Source organism: Propithecus coquereli, unplaced genomic scaffold (assembly GCF_000956105.1).
Source record: "Propithecus coquereli isolate 6110/MARCELLA unplaced genomic scaffold, Pcoq_1.0 Scaffold10, whole genome shotgun sequence".
Classification (NCBI taxonomy): Eukaryota; Metazoa; Chordata; class Mammalia; order Primates; family Indriidae; genus Propithecus; species Propithecus coquereli.
The window spans coordinates 13,958,440-13,971,810 of record NW_012133858.1 but is presented as its reverse complement, the minus strand read 5'-3'; the positions used below and the strand labels follow the sequence as shown (position 1 = coordinate 13,971,810).

At 40.4% G+C, this 13,371-nt stretch overlaps 1 protein-coding gene across 1 annotated transcript in view; it reads right to left on the bottom strand.

Annotated features, from left to right (window-relative positions):
* Positions 1-4,397, bottom strand: part of CLDN1 (claudin 1) — a 15,234-nt gene extending 10,837 nt beyond the window's left edge. The window contains exon 1 of the mRNA XM_012642439.1: positions 3,901-4,397. Within this exon, the coding sequence (XP_012497893.1) occupies positions 3,901-4,123 (223 nt within the window). The 5' untranslated portion in view covers positions 4,124-4,397. The remainder of the gene's footprint in view (positions 1-3,900) is intronic.
* Positions 4,398-13,371: the final 8,974 nt, after the last annotated feature.

The following is a 13,371-nucleotide window of genomic DNA, read 5'->3' as shown; positions in this document are numbered from 1 at the left end:
TTGATTGTTTCTTAGAGAAATTGTCTCATGCTTAAATTTATGTTTCTATATTACCTCCATAATACTTACTCATCACTCCAATCAAGGAAACCTAAACTATGCCACTTTCCTTTTTCCCTTCAGTCACTGTAGTTACTAACAAAGAAGGTTGGCACTAGAAAGAACCTTAGAACTCATCTTACTGATTCCCTATGAGCAATAGGACGTATGAGCTCCTGTTTGTTGAATAGAAAAATGAATCACAGATTTCTCTCTCTGTTCTGCCCACTCTATCCTATTTTATAAATGGAGGACACTCCTTGAGCCCAGGGAGATCAAGTGGCTTGCCATTATACACATGGCTACTTAGTGTGAAACCAGAGTAAGAATTGAGAACTTCTGATTTCAAGCTTGGATTTTTGTTTAAACTTTCATTATTCTCAGAATCAGAACTCATTCTTGAAGCATATCTGAACACCAGTGGCCCTTCAGTTCAGCAGTCTGGAGAAGCAGAAGTGGGTGCCTTCCTCTCTGCCTATGCTTCAAAGACTGTCCAAGTCAGTGATTTTGTCTCTCTGATTGAGCCTGACATCATGGTGATAGTGCTGGGAAGCCTCACAACCACCAATACTCATTAAACACACCTACACACATGTGGATTCATGCAAAGCAAGTTAAACAGGCTAGAGGAGCTTATAAACAAATTACAGAATCTCAGGGTTAGGTGAGACGTAGAGAGAGTCTAGCCTAACCTCCCATTTGTCTGGTGCTTGGATCTTCCCTACAACATTCCTACAAAATGCTTACTTATTCTCTGCTTGCACACCTCCCACCATGCAGCCTCCCAGGGCAGCCCAATCTTTGGAGAGCTCTAGCTATTAAAGTCAAGCAAGTGGAAGCAAATAAGCACATAAAATAGGCACTAGCTTCCTAAAAGTTTGAAAATTGGATCAAAATAATGCAAGATGTACACGTTAATCAAAAAAATCTACTGCAACTGTATCTGGAACTCTTTGTTGCATACTCCAACTTTCAGCTGCAAGAGTCATCAATGTCAATAAACATCACATACTTTGGATGAAATGAAAATTGTCTGATCCATTGTGAAATTACAATACACAGTGTGACATTTGTTTTCCCAGGAAGTTTCTCAGTTACATTTCATAAACTGCTTGGCAAGAACTACCTAAAAGAAGCTCTGCTGTCTCTCTTTTCTTGTATACAGTGTATACTGCATACAGTGTGAGCACACTGTATCCTTTTAGATACTTTATGAAGGTCATGTGCTTTTTATGGCTGACTCTAGTTAAAGCAGGGAACAAAGGATTTTAATATTTGCAGCGCTAAAACCTTGATAAATCCCTGCATCTGGGATTTATCCTAAGTCACCAAGTGGACGTTACTGGAAAAGAGAGCAAATACAACTTGAGGAACCCTGCAGCCAAGCTTTTCACTTAGAAGCACTCGATGAAATGCAACCTTTTATGATAAACACTACTTATATATACACAGATAATTCTTTTCATCTCTAGATGTCACAGAACTACACCAAAACTAGCCAATGAATCACCGCCCCAGATCTCTACATGAGGTGGGTGTGAACACCACTGCTCAGGTGTAGAAATGGAGACAGATTTTCTGGGCTCCATTCAAAGGCATCCAGTGAGTCACTGGCAGGTTCAGAGAGAGTATGTGAGTCAAGGGACCCTCTTCTGGGAGTTAGTTTTGAGAGAACAACCTCAGCCCCACCTTGGATAAACTATAGCTTTAACCAAAACAAAATGTGGAATCTGATCGGGAGTTAAAACACACACACACACACACACACAAACACACACACACATACACAAAAACAGGAAGAAATCTCTAAAGTGTGTGGGGGGATATTTATTGTTTTCACCACAGTTTTAAAAACTGTGATAAGTATATTAACCAGTAATAAATGAAAATAAAACATTTTAACACATTATCATGTGAAAGGATGATCTGTCTGAGTATTTACATCATAGATCAAGCTGATTTCATTTGGTCATTAAGGGAAATTAAAAGAAGCCTATTTCAAGATATTGAAAATGAACTATTTTGATCAGAAGAATAAAATTAACAGTGAGAACTCTCTGGAATTGCTCTTAGAACCTTCTCCATCTGCCAATTCCTCAACATGGTTAACTAAATAAATTTATCTTTCCATGAGAAAATTCAATGATTACTTCCCAATTGTTTACTTTATAAGTATAAATGTAACTCAGGAGGGCAATAATCCATGCATAATTACTAAAATTATAATTAGTTCTGGTGTAAAAGAGTCCTCATATGGGAACCTTTGAAATCTGAAATGTCACACCCAAAACCACTACACACATTGACCAGTTGCCACAGGTGTTCAAGGTGTTTAAACAGACTTGGAACAGGTTCAATAACTCTAAACTATATGGTTTTTGACATGCACTATTAAAAGTTGTCCCTCGCTAAGAGGTAGACAAAACAAGTGAAGTAAACTTGAACAATGCCAACACTGCTCAGCCCTAGCATACAGTGGGGACTGGCGGGCAGTCTTGTTTATCTAGGCAAAGACTAAGGAAGTTTTTCTTCATGTTATTTAAAGATCGTAACAGACACGCAACACAAGACAACTAATGTGATTTCTCAAAGAAGATACTCCAGCCATGAATCATTATTACCTAAGTAAATGGGAATTTAATGACTTTTTGACAAGGCACTCAAAACCTTTTACTTTAAAAAAGGTAAAAAAAAAAGAAAAAGCCATCCCATTATCCTTCTGCTCACCATGCTTAGAAATATTTCTTTCTACATAATCCTTCCCAACTTGACAAGTGAGCACTGAACATCCATTACACAGAAATTCCTTTGTGGAAATGGAAGCCTGGAGAAGACCCACCTCTTCATGCCCTCTCACCACCTTCCTCTCCCAGCTGACCTCTGTTTTCATCAGCTCGGACTATTTTGCTGCATTTTTCTTCAGTGCCTTCACTTTTATTATGTTGGGCAGGTAGTTTAGAACTTTTCTGTCTTGTCTTCCTTTTTTTTTTTTTTTTTTAACCAACTGCCAACTGTCTCTTTCCAAAATAGCACTACACAATTGGCCTCTTCTGAAGTCCTTGGGCTTAAAGGCTAAAGCTTCGGAGAAATCTCAAGAGGCATCTTCTAAGAGTCTTGTTGGAAGGGACTTACTTCTCTGCACAAACTGGATTTAGAAACTTAAAGAATCAAAAGATTCAACCTCAAGTGTAAGTAAGTAAAAAACACCAAGGTGAGACATTCCATGCAGGAATGTAATAGTATGCAAAGTAATAGTAAAGGTTAAAAATGTGTTCTTTTTTTTTTTTAAAAATATAGTATGGATAACTTTATTCCAACATAATATCTTTTTTTTTTTGATTTTTTTTTTTATTCCAGGGTATTGTAAGGGTACAAACATTATGGTTACACTTTATGTTCTTATCTAATACTTTGGGATTCTCTTTTTAATTTTGCACACTTGAGAAGCTATCAGCCTCCAAACTTTTCAAGCCGTCCCATTTTCTTGTCTGAACCTTACCAATTTTCAATTTACGCAGAATCTTAGAACGTCCAGGAGAGGCCTAAGAGCTCAAGATTGAGTTTGATGTGTATTCTGTCACTCTTCACCTACCCTCATCGGAATTCAGTATGAAACTACACCTAGAAGGGGAGAAAATTGTCGCTCAGGGAGTTATAGGCAAAACTAGAGCTTAGGCCTGGGTCTCCCTTTCCCCCAAACCAGGGTTCTCTCCACTTGCTCACGATAGAGCACATAATCAGAAGACTTGACCAACTGAAGACTAATAACCATACAATCACACAACAGAATGAGCTCACAAGGGAGCCACTAGGGTTAGCGCCCCTGGATGGTGGCTATGGGGAGGGGCGATGCACACTCACTGTTCAGATTCAGCAAGGAGTCGAAGACTTTGCACTGGATCTGCCCGGTGCTCTGAGACACGCATGACATCCACAGCCCCTCGTAGATCGCCTGAGCGGTCACGATGTTGTCGCCAGCGTAGGAGTAAATCTTCCACTGGGGCAGAGCAGTGCTGACGATGGTGCCGATCCAGCCCAGGAAGGCTAGAATGAAGCCCAACAACTGCAGTCCCGCGTTGGCCATGGCTCGCTCCGGCGTCCGCGCTGGCTCAGGGCTGGCAGGTGCAGAGAGCGGAGAGTTTGCAGGTGCGCGCCTGGGGCAACCAACGGCGGCGGGGCCTCACCGCGGAACTTACGGCGGGAAGCCCTGCTCGCTGCGCCGCCGCTGAAGAGGCTCTGGGTCCGAGTTCGGGTCTGGGTCTGGGTCCCGTTGGCTCTGGAGTCGGGATGCTAGAAGCGGCCGTTGCTCCCCGGCTCAGGAACTGAGACGCCAAACCTCTGGGCGCCGCGTTTTAAAGCGGCTCCGCCCCGGGCCCCAGCCCCGGCAGCCACGCAGCGCCCCCTGGCGGTTTCGGGACGGCTCCCCGGGAGGGCGGCAGGGCGAGCCCTGGAGGGAACTTACTGCCCACGCTGTGGGGACAACCCAAAGAGGACCAGACACGAGAGTGCGTCCGTGCTCACTTTCTCCCATCTCTCCCCTCACTCTTGTCAGGTTTCTCAGCCTTTTCATTCATTCGCTCCACGGTTACCCCAAGATTACTATATACAATAAGTGTGAACACTAAAAATACATAAAGATAAAAAATGAAGCCCTGGAGAGCTCGGTATTATTTGTAACCTTTTTTCAGTTTCTTATTGAAAGACTTTTTCTATCCACCTCCGCCCCTCCTCCTCTCCCTCACACAAGTCCGCTGTTTAACTTCCTCCCTCTTTTCCTTTCCTCCCTCTGCTCCCTTCTTCTCTTCATTGTCTTTCCGTGTCTATGCAAGGACCCTCCGGAATCTTTACACTTGACAGATCAGAGAAACTGAGACCCAGAGAGCAACATGATTTTTCTAAAGTCACACAGCAATTTAATAGTAGCATATGCAGTGCTTGCTTCCCGCCCATTCTGCTTTCCATTACATTTTGAGTTGACCAAAATATATGTTCTTTGAGCTATTACCCTCCTTACGAAAGTAGAGCTTATCTGTCCCCCACCTCCCTACACACACACACACACACACACACACACACACACACACACACACACACACCATCCTCTCTGCCCGACAGCAGTTTGTCTCACAGCAGTAATTCCTTATCAGAGAGACCTGGCCAGTGCCACATTCCCTCTCAAGGGTGTTTCATTAATGAATTATCAGATGTTATTCATCAAAGGTGAGGGCATCTAAACAGTGTTTCCCCAATAGATAAAAGACTGGGCTTGGATTTAGGAAGTCTGGCTTCTGGCTCTGGATTTGCAGTAACTGGACATGCCACCCCTCAGGTTTTGGTCTAGTTCAGACTTTAGTTTCCTTCTATGGGTCTGTAAAGCTTCCTTCTTTGTAGTTACTCAGAAGTGCTGTTGTGGTTGAAAATAATTAATATGTTTTCCCAACTGCTTTTTGTGTGTGCTGTGAGTGTGGTGGAAGGAGAAATTTCTATGGTTTTAGTAAAAACAGAAGCACCTTAGAGGCAGAAATAAACATATTAAACACTAAGGAGAAAAAACGTTCAGAGTGGGAATGGGAGGAATGACAAAAGCCATAACACCCTCACCCCCACCTAGCTGTTTCCAGTTACCTTTTGTGAAGGTTTGAGGCTAAAAGGACTGGTCCTTGCAGGGATTTGGGGACCGTCAATGAAGAGGATAATATAAGAGCTGAATGAAGACATTTAATTTGGAGTAAGCAAGATTAAGATAAGCAGGAGTTGTCTGTCTTCTACCAGCTTTCCCAGACCCCAGAAATCCTCTAAGTAACCTCTGTAGGGCAAGACCGTGTGGATATATTCTCAGGGTCTGGGCCTGCAGGAATATTTATTACTTTCTAGGTCCAGATGGATGTTCTGTGGGTGTCTGTAAGTATGGATGAAGAGGTATTGGTCACGCTTGATTTTTTTATTCCCCAGGACAGAGAAGGTACTTAGAATTTGCTGTAGGAGCAGACCAGTACCATGTGAATCATACAATCTTATCTGTTTTGTTGTTGTTGTTATAGTCATTTGAGAATTAAAACTATTTTTAAAAGTCATGATTAGAGTTTAATGAATATGCTTAGGCACAGGACCTGTTTCTATCAACCTACAATTGGCAGGGAATTGGAGGGATGAATTCTGTGGTCACCAGGGCTCCGTATTTTTGTGTGTTTATTGCAGGTCTGCATGAGGCTGATTACTTCACTGCCCACAACCATGTTTGTGAGGCTTAGGTGAATGCTGTTTGCTTCACTGTGATCCATGCCCAACTCTGGCATCCTTAATCCTGTCTAGTTTTCTGTCTTTAGCCTTAGTGCAGAGGACAGGTGAGATAATGGCTCAGCATAAATCCATCAACTCAAGAGGAAAAACAACTTACCAATGCCAGCCTTTCATATATGAAGCATAAAACAATAAAGGCAGCACTGTGACCAAGGAAGTTCTAGAAATACTGACAGTGGTATGGCAAATGTTCTGGCCTGTTGAGTAGTAAAATCTGCTGTGTACTCTCAGACGAAATACTTTGCTTCTCTGCCTCAGTTTTGCTATTAATAAAAGTTAGGGATTGACTTCTAAAAGTCACCCTGTCTAAAGCTTTATGCCTCTAAATAATAATAGTTGACAGTTGCGAGTAATATTTTTTTACCAAGTGTTGAGCTCATGGTTTTATATGCCATCTCTATGTGCAAGTGACAGAGACATAGAAAGGTCAAGTTGCTTGCCCAGGGTCATATTTGGTAAACGGTAGTTCTGGGATTCCAGACTACACAGTTTTGAATCTATCCATTATCCTATAGTACTTCTCTCTGTGAACCAAATCAGTTGAGGACAATTGGCTTTTTTAGATGGGCTTTAACATCCTTATCATGTTTTTCTAGCTCCAGGCAGTGGTGAGATGTTCCACTCTGTGACTGCCTCTTCTCACTCTCTGTTGTAGGCCACTGAGATTCTCTACCTTGGGAATCAGAATCATGTGGCAGAGAAGTGCTGCTGCCGAGGGGAATACGTGTGAAAACAGCAGCTAGCCCGTGGGTTTACTCCACGTGCGTACGTGACTGATACCTGTGCTTGGCCTGAGATGATCCTGAGAACCAGAAATAAGTTGAAGAGATACACAAAAAGAGATATACTTCAAAAACAAAAGTAAAGGTGACATTAAGGGTGGTAGAAGAGAATATACACAAAGAAACAAGTTCCCAAGAGGCAGCATGGCAGATTCTCAGAAACGGTTAATAATGAGAATAAGAAGGCTTCTGGGATGTAAATTTTTTACTTAGTGATTATATATGCTAATATTGACTGTTCAGAGCTTCTCAGGTGCTAAAAGCAGAATGGATAGACACATTACTAAGTAAGCAATCTGCTGTGTAATTACTTAGAGCTCGAGAGAGGGATCAGAGTCAAAATGTAAAAATTTAGCATGAATTTTAGTATTATAACATACAGGTTACTAATAAAAAAGATTGATGCATGACTGACACAACTTTTTAAAATAGCCCTTTGGAACTCCTTATAGATTTCCAAAGGGTAGTGAGGGATAATGGTCAAAAGCACAAACTTTTCGAATCCTCATTCTGCCCTTTCCACGTAGGGTTACCTTGAAAAATTTGTGCAACATCCTTGTGCCTTAGATTTTTTCCTCTTTCAAATGACTGAAGCCCTAGTGTTGTTATGAGCATTAAACAAGTTGATACATGTACATTACTTAGAAGAGTAGCTGGTATATAGCAAACACACATGAAATGGTAGTTAGTATTTCAAGCATATCAGGTACATTTAATTTGCTAATCCTGCCACTTACAAATGATGTTCATGTTTGTTGAGAAAGAACCTTTCTTGCCTTGGTTCTCTTATAATCTTACTTAATGTCATAGTTAAATCGTGGTGAAAAAATATGCAGTTTCTCTAGCAGGAAAATACAATTTTGTGTTCAGAAACAGAAAAGGCAGCAAGGAGAAGGGTGTGGCCATAGATAAATTTCTAGGCCCCCTCTCTGGGCCTTGATGGGTTTCCCCTCTGAGACCTGTGCAGTGTCCATGGCTAGGACTAATGCCTGAATTCAGGGCTCTTTCTGAGAAGGGACAGGCCAAGAGCAGATGGAGAGGGTGATGTGGAGCCAAATGACCCTCCCAGAGATCAGTGAGGACCTTCAGTGGGTCGGGGAGGAAAAATCTGTAGTTTGAGATTTTTATTATCAAGTATTTGCCTTGTTATCACATGTACATAAAACTCCCCTCTAGGCTCTCGCCTAAACTAGCCTGACAGATCCATCTCTTCAGAAAAATGCTGAGTTTGGGGGAAGGTAGAATTTCAGCATTAAAATCTATTATTTCAATCATAAAAGTCTACTTTGAAGCAAGTTAATGAAGGACTGTTCCCTTTATCTTTTTGCTTCTGCTGTTTGGGGAAAGGTTTCCTTTTAATATTTAGAGGTGCTAGAAACACTCAACTAATTTGATCATGAAGAGTCAATGTCAAATTGGTAATGATATTATACTTTTAATCTCCTTAACATAACACTACTTGTATGAGTCATGATTCTCCAGAAAAACAGAACCAATAGGAGACTGTGTGTTTCTGCGTCTCTCTGTGTGTGTGGGGAGAGAGAGAGAGAGAGAGAGAGAGAGGGAGAGAGAGGGAGGGAGAGAGAGAATTTACAGAAGATTTATTTTCAGGAATTGGCTCATGTAATTTTGGGAGCTTTTAAGTGTGAAATTTGTAAAACACCCCAGCAGGCTGGAGACTCTAGTAAGAGTTGATCTTGCTGTGTTGAGTCTGAAATCAGTTTTGAGGAGAATTCCTTCCTTTTTGGGAAACCTCAATCTTTCTTTGATTAAATGAGGTCCACCACATTATGAAGGCTTTATTCAAAGCCTATGGATTTCAATGTTAATCATATCTAAAAAAAAAAATCTTTATAGCTACATCTGGGCTGGTGTTGACCAAACAAGTGGACAAGCTAAGTGGACACATAAAATTAACTGTCACCCTAACTAATGTTTACTGATTATTTAGATTCTAAGGGCTTTCCTTGTATGAACTCGCTCAGTACTCATCTATCACTATAGATGAGGAAAATGAGGCCCAGATTTAGCAAAGTAGTTTGCCCAAGTTACACAACTGTAAAAGGGTGGAGTTGACATCCAGACTCAGTGGTCTGGCTCCTGAGCGGGACAGCTTATGCAGTGCACTATACTACACTACATTTGAAACTGGTGTGTATCTTCTATCTCCTTTGTGGCTCTGCAAACCACCTAGTATAGCAATACCCAAAAACTGGGTCCTCACTAAGCCTCCAATACAGAGTCATATCAGAGTGAATGGTAGGTTCTCAGCAAATGTTGGATAACTAAGTGAATGACTGAACAGAGAAATGGACTCAAGGAAGAATCTCTAATCTTTATAGTAAGGAATCTGAGGCACGAGGAACACAGTGGTGAGTGAAAACAATTTTGATCCTCAAGGAGATTCAGGTTCTCATGAGGGAACAAAAAGAAATAGCAATGCAATAAGGCTTTTAATGCTTTTGTCTTTGAGGTAACACAGAATCGGGGATATGATACTGCTTTCTCCTTGCATTAGAGACGATGTTAAATAAGTTACTTAATCACTCTGTGTCTCATTTCCCCCATATGTAAATAAAATAAATATTTGTATCTCACAGAGTTGTGAGAAGTAAAATTGATTAGGGTAGGGTAATGTCTAGAAAATGCTGAACTCTGTATCTGGAACATGGAGAGTGAATCTGAGTAAGTGTCCTATTGCCATGGAACAGAGGGTGTTAGTAATTTTTAAAAAACGAAATTAGCTTTTAACTTTGAAAAATTAGAAGAGTTCCCTAAAAATCTAGATTCTGTTTTGTCTAGAATAATCAAGAGGTGGCAATACTGTGCAGCTCTAGAGGGACTCTCTGGTTTCCTGTTTCTCCACAGTGTCTGCTTTTCCTACTTCCTTCATGTGTGTTCCATCTCTGGGCCCTGTAGGCATTTGGTGCCAAGGTATGCACAGGTAGTGCACCATATGAGTAGCTAAATTGACTGGACTTGCATGCCATGCTGAGGAGTGTGGACTTTATCATGTATTAGGCAATAAGAAGATCACAGAATTTCAAGGAGGGACTTGAACATATTTGTGATTTTTCTGGGAGGCAGGAGGCAAAGATAGAATTAATTTAATGAAGACACTATGGGAATACTTCAGGAATGGATTGGTGAGAGGCAGGGTCATTGGTGAAAGAGATGAGTACACCTGCTAGAGATGAGTGGAGACAAATCATGTATGCTTTTATGTGATTGTAAGTATTTATCCTGAGCCAAGAGTGATAAAAATCACAAAAAATGCTGAGTAATTTTTGTTCACCGACACAGGAAAAAAACATGATATGTGTCCCTAAAGGAGAGCATTGGATGGGAAACATGACTCTGATTCCCTCTCTCTGTTTCAACCATTTCAGAGATGGAAGAGAAGCTGGACCTTTTGGATTTGCACAGTATGTCGACTTTTAATGTGGATCCTTCTTAAGGGATTTTCAAGGGGAGTTATATCATGCATGATTTTAGCCAGTAGATGTGACTCTGCTATATTGTATTAAGAAGAATAAGATGACTTGGGACAGGGAGGATTCATGAGGAATAATGTGTATTAGACATTATTTCCAATTAATATGTTGAGGTGAATGGTTATTTCAACTTGGGGCAATTTCGATTTTTTTCTCAAGAGAATAGAAAGACAATAAAAGGTTTTGAGTCGGAGCAAGACCTGATAAGATTTGAATTTAACAACATTACTCTGCAGAGTAGAATGGATTTGGGAGGGGGATTGTGGAGAGGGATGCCAGTGCATTCCAGTTAGAAGGATGTTAGTATAATCTGGGTGAGGGATGGAGGTCAGGATTTCAGAGGCCAAATTGAGAGAAAAGTAAGAAAAACAAGTTGAAAAAGTCTGATGGGATTAAATTATTATTATAGTATGCTGGAGAACAGTTAGCTATCTAATTAAGGGACTACTGGAATAGGGCAGAATAGAAATCTTAACATTTCCTTCTCTCAATTAAGTATATACATGGAAAAATGCAAGATTATGAGCAAGTCCAAGTACACTAACTATAAATATTTCCCAATGTGAGAATGTAATACCTAACATTTATCGAGTTCTAACCCTATGCTTACTATTCCAAGTGCTCTGCAAAGACAGAAATTTGAATTCCATTTTATTTACTGAAAAAACAATTATTTTATTGCCAAATGTTGGTTCTAATGAATAAACTAACTAGATATTACATTATTAAATTAACTATGCTATTTTATAGTAATAGCGATTAATTAATTGTGATTCATCCTCTAAGTGATGCTCACTGGCTGTGTGTCATAATGAACTTGTTGAAGTCAATGGGGTAAAAATGGCCAGAAGCATGGGGCGTAGCTCCAGATTTCTTGCATTCCAGTCCTGGATTTGCTGGTTGCTAACTGTGCAATATTAAATTACTTATTACTCTGGATGCCTCATTTTTTTAATCTTCAGAATAAGAATACCAGTATTACAACCATTATCTGGTGGTGGTAAAGAGTCGGTTATTACATATAACCCATTTCTAAAAGGGCCTGGCACACATTAGATGCTCAGCAAATCTTAGCCCTTATAATAATTGGTGTGGGAGGAAGATGTGAGGATCTGAACCAGTATGTAACTGTGAGGATGGAGAATGGGATGGAGGTGAGAGATTTTGCAGTGGGAGAAACTGCCTTATTGTGCCATAAGATGAGGTATAAATAATTAAAATTCACTAACCACTAGAAAAGTAATTAAAACTAACTGAAATTAATTTTCCAAAGGCATGACTATATGTATACACTTTTAACCTTCAAATCAAAAACTAACCTCTCATAATAAAATCTGCTACTCTTTCAGCCTTCTCCCCCATCCTGTTTTTTCTCCCACCTCAGAAAGCCTTAGAAGAGACTGCTTATTCTATGAAAGTTGCACAAGATAGAGGTTAAACCAGGTAGAACCAGAATCAATGAGTAAACCTGGGTATTAGAAAGAGGACAAAGAATGCAACATTGCAACAGTCCCACAGTTAGGAGTGAATTTGAAACTGATTTCCTGTTACTCTGACCCTCTGAGCTGTGGTACACACGTGTATGTGGTTAGACCAGTAGATGAGACTGGTTTGCCAGCTGTGCTATGCCTGTGCTTGCTTTTACAGAGGCTGAGCTGGAATGAGGCTGCAAACAGTAGATATCCTCTCCCCAGCAACTATCTTCATCTACTGCCTTCCTGTTAATCGTGGCTGCCACCACATTCCCACCAGCTTTAGCAAATATTTACTGAGTACATAGTTTACTAAACGTAGCTCCAGGACTTAGAACAGGCAAGAACTTGTTTCTCGTTTGCTGTGGAATTATTTTTAAAAAATTGTCTTTCCAACCTTGGCAGCATATAGGGAAAAGAATTTAATTATAATCCAGGCACCAATGGTGCTGTCCAATTTGATAGCCACTAGTCACACGTGGCTATTTAAATTCTAATTAATTAAAAGGAAAATTAAAAATTCAGTTCCTCTGTTATACGTGACGCCTTTCAAGGGCTCAGTGTAGCCAGGGGTTATATACTGGTGATGCAGATATAGAACATTCCATCTTCTCACCTACTTTTGTTGTGCAGCACTGTGCTAGAGTGTCCTGGTCACAGTTTTAAAATTGATTTGATCAAATACATAGGTTCTATATCTGTCTATGTCTTTTGAAATTTTCTTTTTATATCACTCTAAAAATAAGTGTATTAGTTTTCTGTGGCTACCATTTCACAAATTACCACAAATTTATTAATAGTAGCTTAAAGCAACAAATTTATTATCTTGCAGTTCAATAGTTCACAAAACTGAAATGGATCTCACTAGGCTAAAATAATGTCTCAGCAGGGCTCTGTACCTTTCTGGAGGCTCTGTTCTTTGTCCTGGTAGTTTCTGCTGTATCCGTTGGCTCATGGCCACCTTCCTCCCTTCCTCCATCCAAAAGCCAGCAACTTTGGGCCAAATCTTTTTCACAACGCCATCTGTCTAGTTCTCTCTCTCTCTTGCCTCCCTCTTATACTAGCATCCCTGAAGTGTATACTTCTTTCCAGCTACTTCCAAAGACTCTTTTGATAATGTTGGGCCCAATCTGATAATCAAGGATAATCTCCACATCTTAAGGTCGATTGATTAGCAATCTTAATTCTCCCTGTGCCATGCAATATAACATAATCCTAGGTTTGAGGAATTAAGACACTGACATCTTTGGCAGGGGAAGGTTATTATTCTACCTACCATGAAGA